The sequence below is a fragment of the Phascolarctos cinereus genome, unplaced genomic scaffold (genome assembly GCF_003287225.1).
Source record: "Phascolarctos cinereus isolate Bilbo 61053 unplaced genomic scaffold, phaCin_HiC Scaffold_1;HRSCAF=81, whole genome shotgun sequence".
Taxonomy (NCBI): domain Eukaryota; kingdom Metazoa; phylum Chordata; class Mammalia; order Diprotodontia; family Phascolarctidae; genus Phascolarctos; species Phascolarctos cinereus.
In genome coordinates this window covers 62,816,636-62,844,516 of record NW_027555514.1, presented here as the reverse complement: position 1 = coordinate 62,844,516, position 27,881 = coordinate 62,816,636, and the positions used below count along the sequence as shown (strand labels likewise).

The window sequence follows — 27,881 nt, the reverse complement described above, 5'->3', positions numbered from 1 at the left end:
CTGCAATAACACAAGTGTGGTTCACTGAGTAAAATGGGGAAACATAATTATCCTAGACCTCTAACTCCAAAAACCCAACAGCAGACACTGTCAAATTGAGGGGCACACATTGCCCATGGGTGCTAACACTCAGTAATCTCTGCCTTTGATCCTGGACTCAGTTTAAAAGCTCCTTAAAGACCTGTTATTCTGGCTGGCCTGAGTTAAATCACTGATTTAAAACAACAGCAACAAAAAAATTGAGGTCATCTCATCATCAGATTAGAGGAAGCCATCTAATCCAAAACCCTAGATTTACAGACGGGGAAATTGAGGCCCACAGAAATTAAATGAAGTCACTTAAGTGACTTCAAGTACCTCAGCTTGCTGAGGTAGGTTTCTAACCTACATCTTATGATGTTAAACCCAGTGCTCCACCCAGCCAATAACCCTGCTTCTTAAGCTCTTTCCTCTGTTATGGTTTGCTACCTTTGATCCAGCACTGTTTATTTTTCCTTGGCCTATTGCTTTGCATCAATATCAGCAATTCTTTTTTTTTTTTAATTTTTAAATTTTTTAAATTTATTTTTAGTTTTCAACATTCACTTCCATAAGATTATGAGTTCCAAATTTTCTCCTCATCTCTCCCCCTCCCCACCTCAAGATGGCATGCAATTAGATATAGGCTCTACATATACATTAATATTGAACCTATTTTCACATTAGTCTTGTTGTAAAGAAGAATTAGAACCAATGGAAGAAACCATAAGAAAGAAAAAAACAAAAAAAAGAAAAAAAGAGAGAGAGCAAATAGCATGCTTCAATCTGCATTCAGACTCCATAATTCTTTTTCTGGGTGTGGACAGCATTTTCCATCATGAGTCCTTTGGAGTTGTCTTAGATCCTTACATTACTAAGAAGAGATGAGTCTATCAAAGATAGTCATCACACGTTGCGGCTGTTGCTGTGTACAGTGTTCTCCTGGTTCAGCATCAGTTCATTCAAGTCTTTCCAAGTTTTTCTGATCTGCCTGCTCACCATTTCTTATAGCACAATAGTATTCCATTACATTCATATACCACTACTTGCTCAGCCATTCCCCAATTGATGGACATTTCCTCAATTTCCAATTCTTTGCCACCATAGAAAGAGTTGCTATAAATATTTTTTGTACATGTGGGTCCTTTTCCTGTTTGCAATACCAACAGTTCTTAACCTGGGGTCCCTAAACTTGTTTTCTTAAGCATTTTGATAAGTGTATTTCAATATAATTGTCTTTCTTTATAATCCTATGTATTTTATTCATTCAAAAACATTATTCGGAGAAGGGGTCCATAGGCTTCAACAAACTGCCAGAGGGATCCAGGACACCAAAAAAAAAAAAAGGCTAAGAACCCCTGATCTACCTCCCCCACCCCACTTTAGCTTCTACCTCTCTCATACTGGCTGTTGAAATACATTAGAATTTACTGCCATAGTTGGCATAGAGCCTGGCACTTAGTAGGTAAATGCCTATTGATTGTCTCATAGGTAACTGATTGATTCTCTTAGAACCTTCTATACATCTTGCTAGCAGCAGGAGAAGAAGAACACATACTCAAGCAAAGGGCACCAGGTATTCTACCTACCCCTGAATCAGAGAAGAGAAATTATTTCAGCAAGCTCATTGTTGTAACCAATGCCAGTATATGATTGTTAGAGTTGGTCCTTCCTTTGGGAAATGAATATTGTAATATATTCGAGGCTATGGAAATGAAGGCCAAAGCGCCCTTGGCTGCTTACTTTCAAGGAAAAGAGGTTTGTGCTGTGATCTATCACATTTTTAAAATATTTTGATAATTATATTCTAATATAATTGGTTTCCTTTGTAATCCTCTGTATTTTATTTTATGTGTTTAAAAACAGGTGTGTTTTTTGTTTCTGAGAAGGAGTTTTTAGACAGCCAGCCCATGGAGAGATGTGTTAGTTACCTCCAACCTAGAGAGCTGATTGCCGTATTCTGCAAGTAAGCATTTATATCTCTGAAATCTCCAAGCACTACAAATGAAGGCTTGATTGTTTTGTTAATTGTCTAGACTTATGAAAGTGATGAAGAAAATGTTAATGATGCAAATCAAGCTTTGAAAGTATGCCTTGCAGAGAGCCAGTTGTTAAACATTTATTCACACAACTCTGGGCCCATGACACACACCGAAAAGGTTATGAATCCTTGGTCTAAGTGAAGTGTGTCTGCAGTCGATTCTTGTACTGCTTAGGGCATGGGAAATAGAGCTCATGAGAAAAAATAAAGAGATTTTAATAAAAAGGATCTTACTGCCAATTCAACCTAGAGCTGATCCTTCATGACTGAGTTCAGTTCTCATTTCTCAAAACAGTGTCCAGGAAGGGGCATTAAGACAACATAGCCACTTTTAAAAATAGGAAACTGAGGCTCAATGAGGAAAAAATAATGTGGCAATGGTCATCCATGTTTTAGTTGGCAGATCCTGGATTCAAATTCATCAACTCTGATTTTAAATTCAGGGTTGTTTTATAGTACCACACTGTCCTCCTTTGACTGTCTTAGAAAGTCTTTAACTCCAACTCTTGGGTACTGTTAAGACTTGTATGCCTCTCCCCCTTCCAAGGCTGAAATATAATATAATATAATATAATATAATATAATATAATATAATATAATATAATATAATATAATATAATATAATATAATATAATATAATATAATGTAATGTAATGTAATGTAATGTAATGTAATGTAATGTAATGTAATGTAATGTAATATAATATAATATAATGTAATATAATATAATATAATATAATATAATATAATATAATATAATGTAATATAATATAATATAATATAAAATAAAACTAAACACGAGCCAAGAAGTCAACACATCCACTTTGAGGTCCAAAGATTAAAAATCAATATAAAAAATTCATATTTATATAGCAATATGCGCTTTGAAAACTGCTTTCTTCCCTACTAGGAGCTAGGTAGTGCAATTATTATTAGCTCCATTTTGCAGATGAATAAAGTGAGGCTCGGATGGGTTAAATGACTTGCTGGTAGTGACAGAGATATGATTTAGAACCAAATCTAATATGCTTTTCACCTCACAATGTTACTGTTGTAAAGAGATCAAATCTGTTTCCCTACAGCCTGTGCTGATGCAAATGAGAGAGAGGGAAGCCACTTGTAGTATTGTAGAAACCCTGCTGGTCTTGGAGTCAGGGAACCCTGGTTTTGAGTCCTGCCTCTGGTGTTTACTAGTTGTGTGACCCTGTGCAAGTATTTTTTTTAACTTCTCTTTGCCTCAGGTCTCCCATATGTAAAGTGGAAATAATTGTTGTTCAGTCATGTCAGACTCTTCTTGATTCCATATGGGGTTTTCTTGGCAAAGATACTGGAGAGGTTTGCCATTTCCTTCTCCAACTCATTTTACAGATGAGGAAACTGAGGCAAACAGGGTACAGTGACTTGCCTAGGGTCACCCAGCTAGCAAGTGCCTGAGGCTAGACTTGAACTCAAGTATTCCTGACTCTAGGCCAAGCATTCTATCCAGTGAGCCAACCTAGCTGCCTCCTAATTATCTAGTACATATATATAAAAGTTATTGTGAAACTCAAGTGAGATAAAGTGTGAAAAGTGCTTTCTAAACTTTAAAATCACTCTTTAAATGTCAGTTTTTATCGAATGATTACCACTATTAAGGACTGGCCCAGAAAACACAATATAATCAATTTCCTTAAGTGTAAATCTCACAGCCATTAATGCATTTGCTATCTGAACTGCGGAGAATGTAGGTGGAGGCTCAGCCAGACAGCTTGGCAGGAGTTCATTGTACCTAGGACCTTGATGCTTTTTATCTCTGATGTTTGGCTTATCCAGGCACTTCCTCTTACTCATTAGGAAGCCTATATTGTATGTAGTGATCCCTGTACAGTGGCAGATACATAAAAAAGGGATTTCTCATAGAGAGGTGAGTATCCCAGCAAATACCTCCTCCACCTCCCCACCCCTAAAGGTGTCTTTGGTTTATCTCAATTTGGGGAAAACAAGGAAACCTGGTAGGTTGGCCTGAAGACAAAGATCAGGTGCTGAGTTAGTAGGGAAGATCAGGGGCATATCTAGAGAGGTCTCAGACCCTCAAAACCAATCCAAAGCAGACTGTCATCCCAAAATGGAACCTGGGACTACCAGAGACCTGACTGGAATCGATCTGGACCCAAGTTAAAGGGGCCAGAAAGGTTCAATGCTTTTTTTTTTCTAATTTCCCTTGCCTCTTCTTTTATTAGTGGAACTACAGACTAGTAAAACGTCTTTCTCTTTTTCTCTTTGCAAGTTGTCCCTATTTCAGACCTGTAACCAAGGAACTGAGCCAAAAATGGATCTGCTTCCCCAGCATTCTGTGGTTTGTTAGTCTCTGGGATGTCACTAGAGAGTAATGTACTTCAAGTCTGATCTGGAGAGAATCCATCTGCTGCTGAGAGAATAGCTCAATCCCCAAGCCATTTAATTCTTGCAATCTCTACTACTGCAGTCAATGGTGCTGTCAATTAAGGAGGCCTTTTTTGGGAAGGGGACATCTTTCCATTAGGAGTATAACACTGGCTGATGCATCAATTAATTTTGCATAAGCTGCTATATCACCATTAGATGCTAATCTGTCCATTCATAACCCTGAGGTATTGTGCTAGGGTCATGCACATGATTTCTGCATCCCGCCCTGAGGATTTATTTAGTACTCAGACCCCTAGCTCTTGCAGCTGTGTCCTCTCAATGACTGCTTTATGGTGGCCAAGAGAGTTGAGCTCTGCTGCCAGACGAGGGGATCTGGAAGAACACATGGACAGATTGCTCTTGTATGCTGAAGCTATCCAATTCCTGTTCCGGTCAGATGGGGAAACAGTGGAAAGATATCTCTTAAGCAATCCAGTTCTCATTGTTACTGATATTACTCATATCTGACATTTTTGCAGGACAGCAGACAGAGATAGGTGTAGGTTGTATAGTGGGAGGTTAAACACTAAAGAATAGATATTCATTTAAGATTTAATCCTGATTGAAATTTATTGATATTGTAACACCAGGAACTCACTGCATGATACAGCAGAGGCATTATTTTCTTCTCTTTGTATGCTATGCCAGGAAGAGAGAGTTACTATGTAAGTTGCATACTAATGAAGGCTTTTACTTAGGATTTTATATTTAAGCTGGGAGGGAGCTTAACAGCCATCTAGCCCAACCTTCTTATTTTTGTCAATGAGGAAACTGAGGCCCAGAGAAGTAGTAAATGGCAGAGGCCAGGATTTGAACCCTGGTCCCCTGACTCCAAATTCAACACTCTTTCTACCAAACCACATGCCTATTTTTCTTTTTCTGTTGTTTTTAATTTTTATTATGGAATCAACAAATATCAAACATAAACATTTCCTTATACAAAGAATAGAAAAAGAAGAGTGCATCTATTGTAAATTTTTGTTACAATTATATACAACTCCCAAGCATCCAGTGACATCACAAAAATTTATGTGGGCTATATTTTAAGTAACAGAGGATAACCAGTTACTGATGTAGAAGCCATTTCCAAATCAGTTGTCTGTGTACTCAATTAATTTGCTGAAACAATGATAGAAAAGATTGAAATTAACATCAAATTAAAAGAAAGAAGAAAAATGAGAAAAAACATATGGCGCACAATTAAAAGAGTTCCAATCTGATCTTAACAGGCCATTGACTTTTTTTGAAAAGGAAATGGATAAAGGAATAGACATAAAACAATTGACATAATGCAATTGCCACAACTGGAAAAAATACACCAGGTCATTAAATAAACACATGTTCTCCTTGTCAAGTGAAGAAATATGTCAATAAAAGATAACTTTATGATCAAAACTCATTTGAAAAAAAGAATAAGATTCTGGCAATATTACCTCATACAACAGAGTTGGGGTGGATCTCACTTGAAGGAAAGAGAGATATGTAGCCTGGAGTAAAGAAAGTTTAAGGGGGACATGATAGCTGTCTTCAAGTATTTGAAGGTCTGTCAAGGGAAAGAGGAATTAGCCTTGTTTTATTCAGGCCCAGAGGGCAGCTCTAGGAGCAACTGAATGAAGGTTTCAAAAAGGCCAATCTAGACTTGATATTATGATTTTTTTTTTCCTAGCAATTAGAGCTATACAAAAATGAAATGTCTTGGGGAGGTAGATAGCTTCTCCTTATTGGAAGTCTTCAAGTAAATGGCCACTTGCCAGATATTTTGTAAAGGGGGCTTTTTTTTCCAGATGTGATTGAACTGGAAGCTGTTGGCATCCCTTCTGCATCTGAAATTCTGAAAGTATATGATGCTTTGTGTGTGGAAGAATAACCAGTGAAAATGACAGTGAAGAAAATATCAACTATATACCTACATACCTAACTTCTCAACTCAAGAAAATTTGTGCATTTGTTAAGGATTTGAGTAAAGAACAGGTAGATTCAGGTTTTTGTGACCAAATTTGACAACTAACCATATCTTGGTCATCACACAACTAAATGAGAAGTGCAGAGAGTACAAAATCTCACTTGGCTTGTTGTTTGTTGACTATTTTTAAAAAGCATTTTAAAAGCATTTAAAAGCATGTTAGAATCATAAAAATCCTTGATAGAGAAATAAATGATTCGTAGCAAACGAAATAAGTCAAATCATAAAACAGGAAGACATATGCTTGTCAAAGGTGTCTGCCACTGTCATGTGAAAATTCAATATGGAATCCAAAAAGCAGTTCCCTATTGGTGGCGAGGTCTTCCAAATTCTTACTCTTTGAATATAGCATTGTGCTAATTGTACCAAGTTCTAGAACACTGCAAAGCCTCCTAAGTGAAATCTATATTCACTCAAAAAGAAGTCACTCCAGGAATTAGGGAATCTGAGTACAAATCTCACCTCTGATATTTACAATGTATGTTACCTTGGATGAATCACTTAACCTGCCCGGGTCTCACTTTTCTCCTCTATAAAATGAAAAGGTTGGCCTCTGACGTCCTTTTCAGTTTTCAGTCCATGATCTTATCAGCTATCCACTCATGAAATACTAAGTGGATGAAGTGGGTGAAGAATTCCTTTTGTCCAGACTATGCTATTGTGGGTCCTGACCCTGCCATTTTGTCACCTGCTTATGCCCCTTGACCCACTTATGCTTGAAATTGCAAGCAGCCAAGAATAGGTGTCAACATGTCCAGATTTGCACCAGGATTCTTAGAACTTGCATAACCTCAATGTTCTAGGTTGAATGGACAAGCAAGTGTGAATTAAGATCTGCCCCAGACTCCTAGAAAGTGATACCCCACTCCCACTGCTCTCTATCCCCCTCAAACCCTATATGAACACCATTCCCTTCCTGAACCATGTTGTTATACCCAAGCAGGAGAGTCACCTTCACTAGCAAAATCAGTAAACTTTGCATTGGTTTAAATTTTCTTGTCTGGTTATTTGGTTATTATGTTTCCCCTTGCAACGCAGTTGCATGTATAGCCCTTAGAACTAGTCCATCAGTACAAATATCTTAGACAGATATTACAGATGGACAATAAAAATATCTTGAATTGGATGAGAAGTAAATGGGCTGAACTGCCCTTGAGATATTGTACACTGCTTTTAACAATCCAAAGCCTCTCCCTGAAACAAAAGCTTGTCTTTGTAAAAATCAAAATTCTTCCTGTAATGACAAATCACGACATATCACAGTTTCTGAAGAATTCAAGTTGCCAGTTACCCAAAAGGCAATAGAGAAAAGCACAAGGATTGTAAAAAGGTTGTAGCCCATTCGTTTTAAAAAATAAATGGATAAAAAGCAGCACAAACAGTATCGCCAGAGAAATATGTTACCACAAAAAGAAATAGGCTGGCTGACTGGTAAGATGACAAGCCTTGTGCTGCATCGCTACCCCCCCCCCATAATTTCTAAAAGGCCTTCATCATGTTGAATGTGGAAGATTTTCAGGAAGATGTAAATAAGGCTCCTTGCTCTGCAAGAGAAGGCACAGATGGATTGAAATTTACATTCTGGAAAGGAGTACTAACCGCTCTGAAATCACAATTCCAGTGACAGGATGAAGAAGACACCACCCAATTTCTTCCATCCTTATGTGGAAAAGGAAATCAGCTTCCTCAAATGGAGTAAGATCCTTAACCTAAATTACAATTTTTACCTTTTTGTTCACCTAACATTTATAAAGTGTTTTCTGTTCTGAACTACAGGAAAGCAAAATATCATCATCATTTTTACTGGCTTTTGGCCACAATGGATTTCATCCAGACTCTAACCAGTGACTCAGTGACTAACCATCTGAGTCACCAGGTTCCATATGTTTGTGTGTTTCAGAGCAGTTCCCAGGCTGCACATTTTATATTTATTTTCATGTGTCAGTACTCATGAACGATTAGCTATCATTCTGAGTTTATCATGTATGCTAACGCCAAGTGACTCTCTCAAATCTCAGGAGAGAAAAACTTTCTATGTTCTGCACAAGAAATTTACCCAATAACAGACTTCAACTAGCAAAATATTTGCAGGTATAAATTTCATGCATTTCATAAATTTGGTGGAGGGCCACCAAACTGCTGAGAGTAATCATATGATGTAGAGAAGTAAGTGACCTTAGGGCTGACAATACTTACCTCATCACCTACTTTAACCTCCTCCTTTTACAGATGAAGAAACTGAAGTGAAGCAACTTTGCCAATTTCACATAGGTAGTAGGTAGCAAAGCCAAGTTTCAAACTGAAGTCTCATGACTTCAGTCTACTTTCCACTACTCACAGGTAATGGTAAGAAGCATTCAAACAGCAAAGCCTGAGTGGGGAATTCAGGAGACTTCAAATGTGGGGTAGTATGCCTATCACTAGATTTGGGATCAGAGGTGGTTGTTGCTTAGCTATTTCAGCAATCTAACGCTTCATGACCCCATTTGGGGTTTTCTTGCCAGAGACACTGGAGTGGTCTGCCATTTCCTTCTCCAGCTCATTTTACAGATGAGGAACCTAAGGCAAATAGGGTTAAGTGACTTAACCAAGGCTGCACAGCTAGTAAGTGTCTGAGGCCACATTTGAACTCAGTTCTTCCTGACTCCAGGCCTGGCACTCTATCCAGTGGGCCACCTAGCTGCCATATGGAATCAGAGGACCTAGGTTCAACTACTGATTCCACCTATTTACTAACTGTGTGACCATGGACAAATTATCCTTTTGGACCTTAGTTTACTTACTTATAAAATGAGGGTGTTGGCCTGGGCAATCTCCAAGGTCCTTAAATGCTATGATGTGTAATAGCATCTGTGTGTCTTCATGGTTTTCACTGTGGTAGGAACCATATGGTTACTGAAGAGTTATTGTAAATGATGGTACATGACTATGTTTATTATTGTTTTCATTCATTAATAAAGTTATGCATTCAGAAATTTTAATTCTATCATTGTAGCTATACATTTATTAATTATGCAGATAAATAAGAACAATTACTATTGAGAAAGGACACTCCTTTATTTTATTAAATAAATAATAACGAATTAGGGAGAGGGCTTGGACTAATGACTTAATGAAAGAGATCACAAGTTGATTAACAAGAAATAAACTATTCTATCTATAAAATTAAATATATAACAATGAGTCTAATGGCAGGCCCACGTTGGGTAATTTACAAGGGAGTATGGTCAGACCCTATAACCCAAACCCCACTGAACTTGCTACTTGTGAGGCTCATGTCTCTATCTCTTCGGACTTGCTACACATAGATAAGGAAAGATAGGAAAAAGCTAATGGCATTCCTCTTGCCTTAGATTTTCAGAGCTATGAATCTCATTCTCCTCATATATGATCAGAGCTAAATCCACAACCTGTTTATGCTCCTAATAATTTTCTAATTTTTCTATATCCAGCTTAGTTTCTTACGCCTGCTCTAACTTGTCTCTGGGCAGTAATTACAGGCTACCCTTTACTTGCATTTGACCATATAAAAGGCAATTCTCTTTCCTTTGCTAACATTATCTCATTAATTCTCTTCACATCCCAGACTAATAACACCTTACATTTTGGTAGCATTTTTCCAAGGGCCTTTCACATGTATTATTTCATTTAACATACACATTATGTAACCTTGTAGGATAAGACAGATCTTTATTCTCCCCATTTTACAGTAAAAACAACTGAAGCACTGGGATGATAAGGGACTTGACCATGTGACATGAGTTGTCATGGTCAGTTAATGCCAGAAGTAGGACAAGAACAAAGAACTGCTAACACCTAGTCAAGAACTCTTCACAGAAGACCAATGAGGCAGGGCCAAATCCCAGTGTACTTTCCCCAGGCTATACAATGTGTCAATGACAAGCTATTTGAGTTAAGTTATTCTTTGAAAAATAAACTTTGCACTACCTAAAAAGTATTATACTAGGGTTTCCTTGCCCCTATTTGTAACCTTTAGTACTGAATTTTATCACATTAAGGCAATACATCAAAGCTATCTTATAATTAAACACCTGGAGTCAGAGGAAGTAGCAAAATGAATCAAGTTTACTTTTTCTTCCTCATTCCTCATGCTCAGCAAGCACTTTTTGCTCTGGATGAATAGGCAAATGGACATTTCCAAAGCCGTGGTTATATGGATTCCATTCCCTCCTATGACAATCTACAATTTTTCAGGGTGCAGTTATGAGGTTGCATGTATAAATTATTTTTAATTATTATTTAAAAAGAGATACTATAGATTCTTGTGATTTTCAACATTTGCTAACTCTGTTATTTTGCTGTTTCATACAATCTCTGCAACTAGATCATAAGTTATCTAATGGCAGGGGTCTGTTTTCTATTTCTTGTCATAAGATCCAGGTTGGCAATCAAACTCTGAACATTACACAGTGAAATTCATAGAAATGCAAAAGACATTAATGTAACCATTTACACTGGAAAAACAAAGTGGATGAAAGTTCATATTGCTCAGATTAAAACAAGTAGTTGCATAGGCAACTGACAAGTTAGTTCATGAACATAAATATGTGAGATAAGTGATGCAAATGGATAATGATCTGGGCCTAGAATTAAACGGATATCAATTTGGAATGTAATCAGGAAATTGTAAAGTGCTTTCAATGTTCCTAAAAAAAGATAAAATAAAAGAAAGACTTCTAGTTCATTGGATACTTCCTTTATGAAAAGTTTATAGGGAAACAGGGACAAGACTGATATGGGATGGAGTATAAGAGGATTTCAATCTTTTTCACTGGAGTTAGTATTCACAGAAATGAAATATTTTTTCAACTATCAAGTAAAGTGAAGATAAACCATCTGATAACTCGCTAACATGTTGCTTTATGGTTTTTACAAAGTATTTACAAGGTCATAGATTTAGGGCTGGAAAGGATCTTAAAAGCCACTTTGTCCAACCCCCTAATTCTACATAGAAAGAAACTAAGGCCCCCACAGGGTCAATGGTTTGGCCAAAGTCATACAAGTAAAGGTGTCAGGTTCTGACTGGAAACTCTGGTCCTCTGGATTCGAATCCATCATCATTTTCCCTGTGCCATGCTGCCTTTATGTAATAATTGCTATAATGCTCTAAGGTTTACAAAACATGACACACATACATATGTACATATGTGTGCCATATATATATATATATATATATATATATATATATATATTATATATATGTAATTGAATGTGATCCTTATAATAACTCTATTCAATAAATGTTATTCTTTTCCTCATTTTACACATGAGGAAACTGAAGCTCAGAGAGGTTAAGGGGTGTTTAGGGTTACACAACTAGTAAGTGTCTGAGGAAGAACTCAAATTCAGGTCTTCCGATTCCAAGTTGAACACTCTATACTCTCAACCAAATAGTTACATGCATTAATTAACTCAGCTACAACCCTTATACAGAGAGATCAGGTAGGGTAATAGATAGACACCTAGCCTTGGACTGAGGAAAATGGGTTCACCTCTTTCCTGACTCTGACATACAGATTGTGGGGCTCTTAGTAACTCACTTAACTTGGCGGTGTCCTTCCCACTGCTAGTCACAGAATAACTGTCTCTGCATTTCCTCCCCCAATTTCTACACAGTTGAAATCATAATTTGCCTAATAGTGCCAGTTTGGTCAAGAAGTACAGGCATCCCACATATAAGGTTGCAATAGAATTGTTAAAGCTACGAATTATGAGAGTTTCCGAGAAATGGGAAGATCGATATATAGTGATAAAGAATGAAGTAAGCAAAATGAGAACAATGTATTCAATGACTACAATAGTGTAAACGAAATAATTGATAGAGAAGTGGGGGAAGTATGGATATGAGTGTTGCATACTCTGGTATATTAGTTACTGGGTCAGATTTGCTTAGGTTTTTCTTTGCAACAAGGGAAGGTTTGGGGGGAGAGGGGTTTTCTCAGGAAATTAACATGGTGGAAGAACGAAAGGCATCAATAAAACTTTTTTGAAAGTCATTGTTTGGCCTCAGACACTTGACACTTACTAGCTGTGTGACCCTGGACAAGTCACTTAACCCTGATTGCCTCATCAAAAAGCAAAAAAAAAAGTCATTGTTAAGGGAAATGGGAAAAAACACAGAACAGGTAAAAGGTAAATATTCCAAAATTAAAAAAAAAACCCAACAACAAATAAACAACATGGCCCTAAAGAAGAAAATGAGAAGATACCTCTATCCTATTCCATTGAAGATTTGAGAGGTCCATGACTATGGGGCATTGCATGTTTTCCTACTTTTTCAAGGTATTAATTGGTTTTGCTGTCTTTTTTTTCTTTAAAAAATATTGTTTGCTATATGTGATGGCTCTTTGGAAGGGGCAGGGGAAGGGATACCAAGAGATATATTCTGGTGGTACAAAAACCAAAGATATCAATAAAATTTATTTTGTCATTGTTAACGAATTATAGCCCAAACCTACTATAAAGTCACTAAATACTAGCTGCCCACATATACCACTGTTCTCATGTAATTAACTTCCCATAAAACATTACTTTACCTTCTTTGATTCATCCAATTCAACAAACATGAAGTACCTACTACGTGATAGGAACTGGGCTGTGGTGATACAAAGACAAAAATGAAAGTGCCTTTCCTTGGGGTTTTTGTGTTCCAGGGAAGGCTACAACATGAAGGCAGATAAGTAAATCAATAGAACGGAATCTGCAGAATGATGGTACATCACCCAGGAGGGTGGAAGTATCTGGGAGGGTGGACTTTTGATTCTGTGAAATCAATGAAAAATGTTCATTAGAGTCTGCTCTGGATTAGTTTTCAGCATTTTGGTGTGAAAATGCTGACCTGACCTGATGTGTTCACTGATGTTTTTCATTTTAGGTGAAATCATACTTGAGCTTAAGCACCAAAATTCACTAAGTTGCATTATCTACCCTGCCAGTTTAGAAACCACCACATGTAATGGACACTCAGAATCTTTTTAATCGTGCTCTTCATGTTCAGGAGACAGTGTTCATGCAGCTGATATGTTTTCCCACCCTGTAGGTGTTCAATAAAAAGTAATTGATGACTATCCTCCCCTCCTATCCCCTTAGGCTTGGCAAAGGTCATATTCCTTTTCCTGGCTTCTACCCAAATCTGAAGAATAAAACAGTAATCCTTGGGGAGAGTTCTGAGTCAGACCCTTGGTGGAGTACTATGTCCAGTTCTGGGCTCCATTACTTGAGAGGGTGTGGAAAACTTGGAAAGAGTTCAAAGACAGGGGTCATGGATTTATATAAAAGGGAAAACACACACATTATAGATTCTCATATGTCTGGGGATGGTTTAAGAATGTTTCAGCAAGCCAGAAGTTACACTGAACCTTATCCCAAGTCCCTTTCAGGCCTAAATTGGGTTATTCTAAAATGTACCAGATTGATTCAGGTTTCATAGTGTCAGTTCAAATATCACAGAATCACAGTCTCAGAGCTGGAAGGGACCTGAACGAATTCATTTTCAGAGCACCACAGAACTTCAGAGCTAGAAGTGACCTCAGCAGCCTAGTACAGTTCATATTTGAGAAAGACCCTCCACCATAATCACTGGGGAGTTCTCTGGGTCAGACCTTAAGGGAATATTGTGTCCAGTTCTGGGCTCCACAACTTGAGGGGATGTGGAAAACATGGAGAGAGTTCAGAGACCATGATCATTAATAAAAAAGGGAAAAACACATATCACAAGGACTCATATGTCTAGGATATGACCTTAGAGGCGTCTGATTTCTTTGAGGAACAGAGTGAGAATTAGGCAGGATAAAAGCAAATGGAAATCCCCTGCTCCCCCTTCATTCTCTCAGAAATCTATTTTGGCCAATGTGCTGTTTTATTTTTCTTGACTAAACATATTTGTTACAAGGGAGAGATTCTAAGCAGAGAAAGGTCCTGTGGAAAGTAGCAACAGATAATGCAAAGGAGGGGAATGAAAGGCCCTGTGGAAAGTAGCAATAGATAATGCAAGGAGGGGAATGAGTGTCAATAAGATGTTTTAAAATTCACAGAAGAAATAAAAAAGAATTACAGAATGGAGACACAAAAAGAGAAATTTTGTACTACCATGTTAATTGTAATGTGTACAACTTTCTATTAAAAAAAAACTATACATGACAGTTCAGTGTTTTTATGCCATCTCCTTTATTGTTTTCTAAATAATTGAAATATCTGTTGAAGATAAAACTCAGATTTAAAAAGAGATGTTTGGGGGTGGGGAAAGAACTCTACTTTGACACTACTTTCTCCATTTTTCTCGGTCCTTCAGGGCTTTCAGATACCTCAGGGACACAAGCACCCTGAGGTTCCCAGTTCAGCAGCTCGGGTGGAGCATACACTGGGTGTGGCTGGGTGGTGAGAGGCCATGCAGGGGCTCCCACTAGGACTCCAGAGCCAAGTAGCCCTAGCGCTGAACCGCCGCCGGGAAAAAGCAAATCCTCCCTGAGTCAGCAGCAGGTCCTCAGGCAGCTTAGCAGAGCATCCTCCCGAAGCTGAGTGCTGGGGAGGGAAGAAGCAGCAGAAGGAGGGATTGGCGCCCAGCCAATGGACGCCCGGGGCAGCAGAGCGATCCTTTCCCGCCAGCTGGCTGGGGGCGGGGGCGGAGCGGTCCCCAGCGACCGGTACCCGGCGCCGCATCCCCCTCCCCTCCCTGTTCCCGCCCCTCCTGCCCATTCACCCCCTCCCAGGAGTTTCGAGCTCCCTTTCTTTCTTTCCTTCCTGCTTTCCTCCGGGAGAAACATGGCTGGGAAGAGAGAGGAGGCGCGAGACAACGGGCGTGGGGTCGTGGTAAATGGAAACTCTTGATTTCCGGGCAGTAGTGAGCGCCCACACCCTCTGTATCTCCTACATCCCTCCCTCCAGGCCCCTACCCTTGGCGATCTCTTTCCAAACAGGAATGGAATACCTTTTCGTAATCCTTCTCAGGCTGCCTTCTCTGTCCTAGCGATGGAGAGAACCCTCGTGCAGCGCCCAGTGTCTCCCAGGGACACTTTGTTTCCATCTTCCAACAAAGATCCTCCATCCTTACCCCTAGAAAGACCTAACCCAGCAAATACCAAAAAACCCAGCCCTTTCTTTATTTTCTCTCTTTTTCTCAATCTCTCCTACACTCCAGACTTTTTTCCTTCTTCTTCATCTCTCCTACACTCCAGACTTTTTTCCTTCTTCTTCATCCACTCACAAAAGCCCCAGCCACCCTACCTTGGGCTTTGACCTTGCCTTTTGTCTTCACTGCTCCAAACCTTCCTAACTCTAGGCCTAGCTTTCAGAAATGGGAGTGAGGGGTTAGGGATGAAGAGGATGCAGATAAGAGGCAGGTGGGTCCGCGCTTTATTAATCTACCGCTTGGATTTTCCTACCTTCCTTTCCGCCTACCTCCAATGCCTTGGTTCTACCGTAAGATTAAAAAGAAAATTTGACGGGATCAATGTGGGATTATGAGATTTAGGCAGCCGACCTCTGTCCTTACCTGGAGAGCCCCTCCAGGGTGTGAGGCCTCTGGTGCTTAAAGGTTTTTGCTCTGGTGTTTTATATAATTGCTGTCCACTCTTCCTTTATTCTCCAGCTGTGATCCAGCATGTCCTCAGGTTAAAGTTGAAAAGAAAGTGGGTTTCCAATGCTAAGGAAAGCCCTGCAGTATCCTTTACAGTATGCCACGTGGCCTATAGAATCCCAACCTGGCCTTGGCATCCCCTCAAAAATCTTATTTTTTTAGAGTTAGGTCAATTCAGTAAATTTTTGTGAATAGAATGGAATCTGTAAGTTAAGGGGAGGTAATATTTACTATTTACTTGCATAAATGGAGTGAGAAGAAGAAAATGGAAATGGATAGAGGCAGGTAGGGACTCCTAGGGTTCTTCAGTTTACAACATGTTCAAATTTTCATTTAACAAGAGGGATTGTGAAAGTGCAAGTCAATGTGGTTTTAGTGGAAATCATTTGGAGTCAGAGGACCTCAGCTGAAATCTTGGCCTCTGCTACTTACTACTACTTGTGTATTAAATTACTACTTACTTGTGTAAGTTACTTCTCTGGGTCTCAGTTTCCTCATCTGTAAAATGAGGGTATTGGATAAATGAAGGATCTAAGGATCCCTTTCATCACCAAAGCTTATGGTTCTATTCCAGAAATTCAATAAAAACAGTATCCCAAAAGTCTTAAGCTTTAGTAGCTTAAACCTGCACCTGGTTTTTAAGACCTCAATTATAATAATAATGTTACTAATAATAATGCTTTAAGGTTTGCAAAATGCTTTACATTTTTTATCTCACTTTGAGGTTCATGGGTCTTGGCATTAAAATTGCTGTTATACACATTTTCACTTACTTGGGTGTGTTTTCAGAAAAGAGCAAACACATTCAAAATTGGGTAGTTATGAGAACAATCACTTGGAATGTTTTGGCTTCTGCCTCCAGCAATTAAATTTTCAATCACTAAATTGAAGCTTTCCCTTCCAGTGGAGAATCCACCAAGAAATTTCTCTCAAAATTAATTTTCTTGACCAAGAAACAGCCCAAAGAAAACAACCCTAAAGCAATTATTATAGTATTGTTGTTGGGTTTCCCCATTTCCACTATCACAAAATTAAACCAGTACAAAGAGGGGAGGTTTGAGAGGTAAAATCGCTCGCAGCTTAGAGCCAGCTGGCTATAGTGGTTCTGGGTTCTGAGACAGTATAATATTTAAAACATCTCATTTAAGTGCCTTCCTCACAAAGACCCTTTAAGGTAGGTGCTACATAGGGTCTCCAATTCAGAGCTAAAAGAGATCTTAGAAATTGTGTGCTCTACGAGATGGGGTGAAAATTTGGAACTCAAAATCTTGTGGAAGTAGATATTGAAAACTAAAAATAAATTTATATATAAAGTTAAAAAAAAAAGAAATTGTGTGCTGTGACCCATTCATTTTACAGTTGAGGAAACTGAGGCTTACAAAAGTTAAGTTCTCTATGTTACACAAGTAGTTAGTGGTGGAGTCAGGATTAGAACCCAAGGATGTTTTTTTTTCCATTTCACAAATGAGAAAACTGGGGTGCAGAAAAGTTAAGTGATTCAGCTGCCTAGAGTGAGGTGGGATTCTAACCCTTATTTATCCTGGATTAAAATCCAATACTATTTACACTTACATATTTACTGGGCTATCCTGTGTGACCGTAGACAAGTCTCCCTCAGTCTTACTTTATTAATAAAATGTGAGTGTGTGGCCTTGATCATCTCTGAGGTTTCACTGAACTCTGAAGTCTTAGGATTTTTATTGCCTTTCGGAGAAGAACCATGTAAATGTGTATGTTACGGAGCTCCTGATGAAGAAATACCCTTATTAGTCCAGATCAGCACTTTCTCTGCAATTTAAAGACTTAGAGAGTTTTTGGTGGCTCTTAAAGGTCAAGTGACTTGTTAGGATCACCCAGCCAGTTTGTGTTAAGAGCAGGAATCCAGATTTTTTTGTTTTTACTCCCAGGTTGGCTTACTAGCCAGAACTACTTGGAGCTAGGTGGCACAGTAAGTTCAAACTGAAACAATGAGATTTTCTTGGCAAAGATACTGGAGTGGATTGCCATTTTCTTCTCCAGCTCATTTTGTAGATGAGGAAACTAAGGCAAACAAGGTTAAGTGACTAGCCCAGGGTCACACAGCTAGTAAGTATCTGAGGCCAGATTTGAACTCAGGAAGATGAGTGTTCCTAACTCCAGACCAGGAGACTCTATCTACTGCATCACCAAGCTACCCAGGAAGTCAGGAAGACCTAGGTGTAAATCCAGCCTCAGACATTTATTAGCTGTGTGACTTTGGGCAAGTCATTTTACTACTGCCTCAGCTTCCTCTTACTGAGTTCTCTCCATTTAGGAGTCATTTAGTTCAGTGTGCAGGCATAATTAATGTTAGCTATTACTCCATACTGCCTCTTTCCTTAAGTCACGTAACTATTAACATGACTATTTCAAATAAGATAGAAAAGAAAGTGTGAGTAATTTGTATTCAAGAGAAGATAGAAAATAAGTGAGTAATAAATAGCCAGTGTTGCTAAAATGTCATGGCAGGCTTGTCTGTCTTTTGTTGTTTAGTTACTGTAACTTCTGAAGTACTTGGCCTTTTGAGTACTCCCATAAAGCAGGCAAATCTCGTATAAAGCGTGATTATAAAATTCTAAATTCTATTAGGCATATTGGGTAGGCTTCATCCTCAATTCAGTTTGATAATAAGTGCAAGAAAGGCATTGGGCTAGGCATTGGGAATAATGACCAAAGTAGAGAGCTTACATTCTAATGAGGAAATAGAAGTATGCAAATATAATACAAGGCAATTTGAGGAAGGGGAAAACAGTAAGAATTTGGTGGAGGATAACAGTAAGAATGAGGGGAGAGGTCAGGAAGACTTCATAGAAGAGTTGGCTTTAAGGAAGATAAAGATTGTGAAAGATAAATCAATCAGTCAGTCAATGATTATTTATTAAACACTTAGTGTGTGTCAGAGCTAGAGGTGTCCATACAAGTAGAAAGAAGGACAGCCCCTGTCCTCGAGGGGCTTACATTCTAATGGGAAAAGACCACACATAACAGGAAGCTAAAAAGGTCAGGGGAGAGACTAGGGTGCCTTGTGTTGTATTGGGCATAGTACAGGAAATCCTGAGTACAGCCTAGAAGAAATGAGTCATCGTTGGTTGGCCTAGACACCCTCCATAAATGGAGGTTCTAGGAGGAGCCATCCAATCAGAGGGATGCCACAGGGGTGAGGCCAATATATGAATTTCAGGGCTGGCATGAGGCTTCAGGTTGGTAGAGGAAATCCAGTGGGCAGCCCTAAGGCCTCTGTCTCCTTGGGTGATTTGACACAAGTGTTTTTAACCTGGGGTCTGTGAACTTTTTTTTTTTTTTTGGTGAGGCAATTGGGGTTAAGTGTCTGAGGTGGAATTTGAACTCAGGTCCTCCTGACTCCAGGACCAGTGCTCTACCCACTGTACCACCTAACTACCCTGGGTCTGTGAATTTTTGAAGAATGTTTTGATACCTATTTCAATATAATTGGTTTCCTTTGTAATCTTACATATTTTATTTTATGCATTTAAAACATTCTGAGAAAGAGTTTACTGGCTTACCAGACTATCAAAAAGACTAATGACACAAAAATTAAGAAGCCCTGACTTAGGGAAGTATATAGGATGGAGGAGATGACATTGAGATCAGAAAACAGTCGACTATAACATCAAGTTTGGGAAAGGTAGTAATGTGAAAAAAGTCTAGAAAGATAGGTTGAGTCCAGATTTTGGAGGTCAAGGAGTTTATATTATATACTAGAGGCAATGGGAAAGCCAATGGAAAAGTCATTGCTTGTTGTCCCCCTATGCATGTAATTAAAAGGAAAATAAAAAACTGAAAACCCTGCTCCTTAACACTTAGAAACTGATTAGAGTTTCCTCTTGATTATTCCCAGACATAGAAAAGGAATTAAAAATTCACTGCAGAAAATCCTCATGCAGATGATCCAAAATCATTTGTATTTGCAAAATAGTCTGCTTTAAAACTGGTCCAATTGTAACATTAGGCAGAGAATTGGGAGGGGGGAGAGTTGGCAATCTTTGTTAAGTATAGGAACTTGAGGAGATCTAAGGATTTTAAATTCAAATGTGTTTCATTTTTTAGATGAAACCAGAGTCTGGTTGATTATTATTGTAAGGAGTTTTAATTTGGTATTCTGAATTAATCCTGTTATGGAGTTGAGAGACAGCAAGAATTAGTGGATAGAGAGCCAGGCTTGGTGAAGAAGATGAGCTCAAGCTCAGCCTGATACACACTGATTCCGTGACCTTGGACAAGTCATTTAACCTCCCAGCTCCCCAGGCAGCTCTCAAAGCCCTAAGTCACAGATGACTTGCTGATGTGCATCAGCAAAGGGAATTTCCACACCTGTAGCCCCCTTCATGGATAAAATCTCAAGTGTGAAACTAAAGTCAGCTAAGTGATATGATGGACAGAGTGTTGGACCTGGAATCAGGAAGACCTGGATTCAAATTAACTATTTGACCGTGGAGCAAATTACTTAACTTTTCTGCCTCAATTCCCTCATCTATAAAATGGGAATGATAATAGCCATGGGTTAAGAAAAACATTGGTAAGTTTGTCCAAAGGAGAGCAAACCAAGATGGTGAAAGGCCTTGAACCCATGTCATCTGAGGGTAAACTGGAGGAACTTGGGATGTTTAGGTTAGAGAAAAGAAAACATAAGGAGGACAGTACTATTAAATTATAGTTGTATAAGTATTTGAAAGGCAGTTGTTAGAGGCAGAGTTAATGCCATATGCCTGTTTAGGTTAAGAGGACTTGAACTCCACTGAACAGTGAACACAAGGAGGTTTACTTTGCCCAAATGCTGCAAGGATACAGTGGCATTTAGCTTCTTTGAATGTTGCCCCCTTGTCCCTCAAATCCATATGTAAATGTGTCTGCTCCACAGGGTCAAGTGGTGACTTGGTTGGTCTTCAAAAATCCAAGTCAAGAGCCCTGATTCCTTTGAGTGGGACTTTTTTATACCCTTAGGTGACCAGGAAGCTGAGTCAAAGGAGGAAGAGGTCACTCAAGTCCCTGGGACAACTTTGTTACCTTTTAGAGGGAAATAACCCTTACTGTGGGGAAATGGGAACCGCAGTAGTCACGTTGGGGGTGGGGGAGAGAGATTACACTCATTTTGTTTTGCATCAGAGGGCTGAATTAGGAGCAAAGGGTAAAAGTTGCAAAGTGATAAATTTAGTTTTGAAATCAAGAGAAACTTCCTTACAAATACAGATGTCGAAAAATTTAGGAAGTTGTAGAATCCTCCTCAGAGACTGTCAAGGAGAGGCTGGATGAGCACCTGTCAAGAAAGTCACTTCAGGGGTTCCTTTTGGGTATGGACTGGACTAGACCACTGATATCCCTTCTAGTGCGCCCATTTTTGCTATTCTGTGATTCTATGAATTCTTGTCTTGCATTTTGAAGTGCTATATTTTGTTGTGTGTATAAAAGTCATCCTTTTAACTCTCTGTGCAACCTCCCCCCCCAAAAAAAAAAGATACCTAATCTGGATAAATTTTGTTCATTTGCAAAAATAAATTCTCAGTAAATGCTGTTGGTATGTAAGAAACAGGACTAAAGGTCAAAGTGCTTCTATAATTTTAAGGAAAGCTCCTAATAATTGCCTTAAGTTTTATTTTCATTGGTGATACATTCACCTCTTTCATTTTTGAAACTGGCAGTTTGGTTTTCTGGTTTTTTTTTTCTTAATCAAGTTAACTAGTGGGTTATCTACTATATTGGTTATTTCACAAAACTAACTCCTGGTTTTATTTCTTAGTTACATGGTTGTTGTTGTTTGTTTGTTTGTTGCAAGGCAATTGGGCTTAAGTGACTTGCCCAGGATCACACAGCTAATAAGTGTCAAATATCTGAGGTCAGATTTGAACTCGAGTCCTCCTGACTCCAGGACCGGTATTCTGTGCAGTTCTATGGTTTTCTTATTTTCAATTTTATTAATCTCTCCTTTGATTTTCAGAATTTTCTGTTTTGGTATTTAATTGGGGATTTTTAATTTGTTCTTTTTCTAGTTTGTTTGTTTTTTTTAGTTGCATGACCAATTCATTGAACTGCTCTTTCACCAATGTAAGCATTTAGAGATATAAATTGCCCCTTAAATTCTGCTTTGGCTGCATCCCATAAATTTTAAGATGTTGTCTCCTTATTGTCATTCTCTTTAATGAAGTTATTGATTGTTTCTATGATTTATCCTTTGACCCACTCATCCTTAAGGATTAGATTCTTTAGTTTCCACTTAATTTTTATCTATCTTTTATTGCCCTTTATTGAATATAATTTTTATTACATTGTGGCCTAAAAAGGGTGCATTTAATATTTCTGCTTTTCTACATTTGTTTGTGAAGTTTTTATGCCCTAATATGTGGTCAGTTTTTGTGAAGGTACCATGTGCATCTAGACAAAAAGGTCTACTCCTTTCTATGCTTATTCAATTTTTCCCAGAGGTCTCTCATATCTAACTTGTCTAAAATTCTATTCATCTCCTTAACTTGTTTCTTATTCATGTTATGGTTATATTTATTGAGTTCTGAGAGAAGCAAATTGAGGTCTATAGTATAGTATAGTTTTACTATTTCCATCTGTAATTCATTGAACTTTTTATTTAAGAATTTGGATGCTATGCTATTTGGTGCATATATGTTTCACATTATCTTATTTCATTGTCTATGATACCTTTCAGCAAAATGTGTTTCCCCTGATTATCACTTTTTATTAGGAATATTTTTGTTTTACTTTGTCTGAGATCATGATTGCTACCCTTGCCTTTTTTGCTTCAGCTGAAGCAAAAGAGATTCTGATCCAGCTTTTGTTCTAACTCTTTGTGTGTCTTTCTGTTTTAAGTGTGTTTCTTGTAAACAAAATATTGTTGGATTCTGGTTTCTAATCCATTCTGCTTTCCACTTCCATTTTTTCCACTTCTATTTTAGGGGTGAGTTCATTCCAGTTACATTCACAGTTATGATTGCTAACTGTGTATTTCCATCCATCCTATTTTCTTCTGTTTATCCTTCTCTCTCTCTCTCTCTTTTTGTACCCTGTCCCTCCTCAAAAGTCTGTTTTGCTTTTTACCATTGCCTCCCTTAATCTGCCCTCCCTCTTATCATCTCCCCCTTTCTCTTAGCCACTTCTCCTCCTAATTCCCTATTGTATAAGATGGATTTCCATACTCAATTGAGTGTGTGTATATATATTCTTCCCCCTTTGAACCCAGTTCAGATGAAAGTAAGATTCCAGCTTTGCCACCTCCCTTCCAAGTCCCCCTCCATTCTAAAAATTTCCTTGAGTGCTTCTTTTATGTGAGATAATTTCCCCCCAATTCTTCCCCTCCCTTTTCCCTTCTCCCAGTACATCCCTCTTTCTCAGCCTTCCATTCTTCTTTTGAGATCACCACAATAAAATAGTAGTCTCCTTTTAACTGTCCTAATGATGATAAAGTTCTTGGGGGTTACATGTATCATCTTCCCATTTGGGAATGTAATTAGTTTAACCTTATTAAGTCCCTCATGATTTCTCCCTCATGTTTGCCTTTTTATGCCTCTCTTGAGTCTTCTGTTTGAATGCCAAATTTTCTATTCACAAGTTTAAGTGAATTGGTAGTTAGGAGGAGAGGAAAGGAGATTGGTTAAAATAAACATCTTTGTTTTCAAACCTCTATATTTTGTGTGTATCTGTGTGTGTGTACACTGCTTAATAATTCTTTTTAAAATCATCTGAATGCAAAAAGAAATCTAAGTAGTAAGCTGTTTAAATGACTCAGTTTCCTCTTACTGAGTTCTCTCCATTTAGGAGAAAAAAAAACAAAGTCAGATTATTCTTAGTCCTGTGATTTAGTGATTTAGTTGTATAAAATGACTCAATTAACATGTTTGTCACTTTTCCAATCATACTGTTTGAAAGAGCACCTCCATCGATGACATCATAGGTACGTCAAAGTAGTTCTAAATTTTACTTTCTGTATGTAGAAAGATGAAGTGTACCTTTAGCAATAATATTCACATCAGTTTTCTAAGCAAAGACAGGGCAAAACAAACCCTCAAAATATCTAGCATCCTTTCTCTCCAGATGATCACGAACTCTAAATTAGTGTAATCTAAATTAATATGAAAAATTGTTTTTTAAGAACATGCAGATTCAATAGGATATGCAGAGGTAGAATAAGCCACTATGCCTTCCCTCACAAAACTCAGGGTCTACTAAGTGAGATATGACTAATATACACAATTGCTACTCAGTATCAGGCAATATGTAGAATGTAAGCTACTTGAGGGGCTTATTTATTTATATCTCCAATACCTACCAGAGTGTTTGACATGTAGTGCTTAATGAACACTTATTGGATTACACACACATGAACATGCACATGCACACCATATGTTGCTGAGCAACAGCATGGCATGGTGGATAGATGGTCAACCTTACAGTCAGAAAGATCTGGATTTGAGTCCTACATCTTACACACTCTAGTTTTGAAACTAAGGGCAAGTCTTTTAACCTCCTTTGGCCCTCCACTACCTCCTAAGACTAGAAGTTATAGACAAGTGGCTACCTTTATCAGTGCAGGGAGTTTCCAAACTAGAGAATTCCCCCAGACTGATGTAATCTTAGGTCTAAACCAAAAACAAACACACAAAAATCCAAATGGTTAAGTAGTATTTAGGGTTAAAAAGCTAGTATAGCACAGCAAATGGAGAGCCAGCCTTGAACTCCAGAAAACCTGAGTTCAAGGTCAACTTCTGAAATAGACAATGGGAACTTTGTCAAATTAAGACCTCTCAGTACCCTAGTCAATTCTATAAGACCATAAGCTGTGGAATAGTTCCACCTGGGGAAAAGGAGGTTTTTTTCCTCCAGTGGTAATTCCCTACACCAGTGAAATCATAAATCTGGTGCCCCCTTCCTCTTGATCCCCCCACCAATATAGTGCTGTAGAAATTTCAAGTCCCAAGCAATAAGACCTGGAGTAATTGAAGATATCTTCATGGAAGGGGCAAACCTCAAGCCGGGCCTTAGAGATGGATTAGACTTGGATAGGTGAAGTAGAAAAGGGAAGGAAGGAAACAGATGCACAGAGGGAACATGAAGTTTGACTTAGTCATGAGACATATGACCAGGCTGGCTCTAGAACAAGGTAATCTGTTCAGTGTCAGTTTCTCTATCAATGTTCAATAACTCATTACTTAACAGGTCACTGTTCAGTTGTTCAGTCAGGTCTGACTCTTCATGACCCCGTGGACCATAGCACATCAGGCCTGTGTCCGTGGAGCTTTCTCGGCAAAGATATTGTAGTCATTTGCCATTTCCTTCTCCAGAGGATCATCTTTTGCCAGAACTCTCTACCTGTCTGTCTAGGGTAACCCTGCACAGCAAACTCATAGTATCACTGAGCTATGCAAATCTCTGCGCCATGACAAGGCAGTGATCCAGAAGGGTATTACTTAACACAATTCCACAAATTATAGGAATTTTAACAAATTCTTAAGGGAAATAAGAAGGATCTTTATTGTCATATCCTTTGTAGACAGTCATAGACTATACTTTTTGGCGGTTGTTTGCTAGGTCTATAGGTATGTTTTCAAATATACTATCCAATTAAAGATTAACTTCAAGTAATTTTTATTTTCAGATTTCTGATGATTGGCCAGGTTATCACTTGGATTTATTTACATACCCACAGCATTATTATGGAGATCTGAACCATGTGCTTATACCTCATGGTGTCATTGTGGACAGGTAGGTATGTTTTCTTCTTACATGCTTAGTTCAGTTTGATAGGCTAAAAGTGGTCTGAAGTGGGCTTTAAAGTGGGCTTTAAAGCATGGTCTGAAAGGAAGTATGGTACCATAAAAAAAGTACTGAGTCAGAGGACTTGAGGCCTCATCCTGACCCTTCTTTTTACTAGCTCTGTGATTGAACTGATTGCCCATGACTGATCAAGGCACTATCTGATTTCTTTATCTGTAAACTAAGAGGGTTAAACACATAAGCTCCCTTCCAGCTCCAAGTTTTTGATGAATTTTTCTATACCTCAGGACCTCCCATCCCATTCCTTATTTCTTGTTGTTGCCAAACAGACAGTCAATGGGTTCCCTTTCACATGACATGACAAAAAAAAACCCCAAAACCTTAAGGGTTTATTTGCTATCTTTCTCTATTTTTACTCTTTAAAAGGTATCATGGCATATTGGACAGATCACTGTCCTGGGCTCAGAGCTAGGAAGACCCAGACTCAAATTGTTATTCTAACACATACTAATTGTGTGACCATGGGCAAGGAACATGACCTGTCTCTCACAGGGGTGCTAGTAAATGTTTAACAACTAAGTTTGGGAGGGGAGTAATGCATTCAACACTTGGTTTAAGCTTAATCTGTATTACTAACTCTTTTTTAAGTCTAGATGATAAAAAAAAATAATAAGTCAAGTCCAGCTTTATAGCAATTGCTGATTTCTGAGGTCTCCATGCCGTCAGTGAAAACTGAACAACTCTGCTGCTTGGAGCTGGCTCCAGCATGCCTACTCTTTGTGCTCTAGGCAACTCTCTATGAGATTAAGTTTCCAAGGAACTGCCCACCTACTTTATTAAAGGAAGTTTCCTTACCTGACTTCCCTATCTTCTTTCATTTGTCTCATACCATATAAGTCAACACATGCCACTTGATAATGAGAGCATTGGCTACTGGGACATTTGCAGTTTAAAGAATGACAGCATAATGAAATTTCTCATAAAGATTAATGAAATTGAACAACAGCTAGCAAATTTATTCAAAAGAAAAGGAGGGAGGAAACTCTGATTACCAAAATCTAACAGAAAAGAGATTGCAGTGAACTCAAAGTAAATTCACAAAATCATTGTTGGTTATAGTACCCTTATTGGTACTTATTAATTTAAGAACTTAAACAGATGAATATCTGTAAAATATTTTAAAAAACAAACAGACAGCAAAGAAAATAGATAACCTAAATAGAGTGTTAGAAGGGGAGTCAAATCAAAAGTCTGAGGTGTCACTTGTTATCTATCAAATTGGCAAAATTAATTTTAAAAGGCTGTGGCATGCTATTGCCTTGTTTCAGGCCTTGGAGACAGGAAAGCTTATGCTAAATTCCTTCCTTTGACATTTCTCAACTCTGTAACAAAGGGCAAGTCACTTCATCATTCTGAGCCTTGTTTACTCTTCTGAGTAGTTCCTATGAAGAGATGGCCCTTCTCCTTGCCAAGGCAAACTCTTTTTCCATGCAAAGTGATCCCATACCATCTTGTCTTCTCTAGCAGTCAGCCCCATTTATCATCTCCACTCTCTCATTAATCTTCAATTTCCTAGTGTGTGATGGCTGTTTCTCTACTGCTTTAAAACATGCCAGTGCCTCCTCCACCCTCAAAACACCTTCCCTTGATCCATCCATCTCCACTATCATTCTCTATCCTCCATTTAGTAGCTAAACCCCTTGAGAAGGCCATTTATAAAAGGTGTGTGTACTTCTCTCCTTCCCACTCTGCAGTCTGGCTTCCAACCTCATCATTCAACTGAAATTACTTTTTCCAAAGTTACCAATCTCTTAATCACCATCTTAAGCTCAACACGTACGAAACTGAACTCATTATCTTTCTCTCAAAACTCTCTCCCTCTTCCTAACTTTCCTGTTACCATTGAGGGCGCCATGATCCTCCCAGCGTCCTAGGTTCACAAATTAAGTCTTATCTCTGATTTCTAATCTCTCTCACCTCACTGTATGTCCATCTGTTGCCAAGTCCTGTCTATTATACCTTTGTAATATCTCTTGTATATGACCCTTTCTCCCTTGACACTTCCATCAGCCTGGTGCAGACCTCAG

At 38.4% G+C, this 27,881-nt stretch overlaps 1 protein-coding gene across 1 annotated transcript in view; it reads left to right on the top strand.

Moving 5' to 3' along the window:
* The first annotated feature begins 15,211 nt into the window (after positions 1 to 15,211).
* PRTFDC1 (phosphoribosyl transferase domain containing 1) overlaps positions 15,212 to 27,881 on the top strand; it is a 98,254-nt gene continuing 85,584 nt past the window's right edge. The window contains exons 1-2 of the mRNA XM_020978217.2: positions 15,212 to 15,275; positions 25,676 to 25,782. Of these exons, the coding sequence (XP_020833876.1) occupies positions 15,228 to 15,275; positions 25,676 to 25,782 (155 nt within the window). The 5' untranslated portion in view covers positions 15,212 to 15,227. The remainder of the gene's footprint in view (positions 15,276 to 25,675; positions 25,783 to 27,881) is intronic.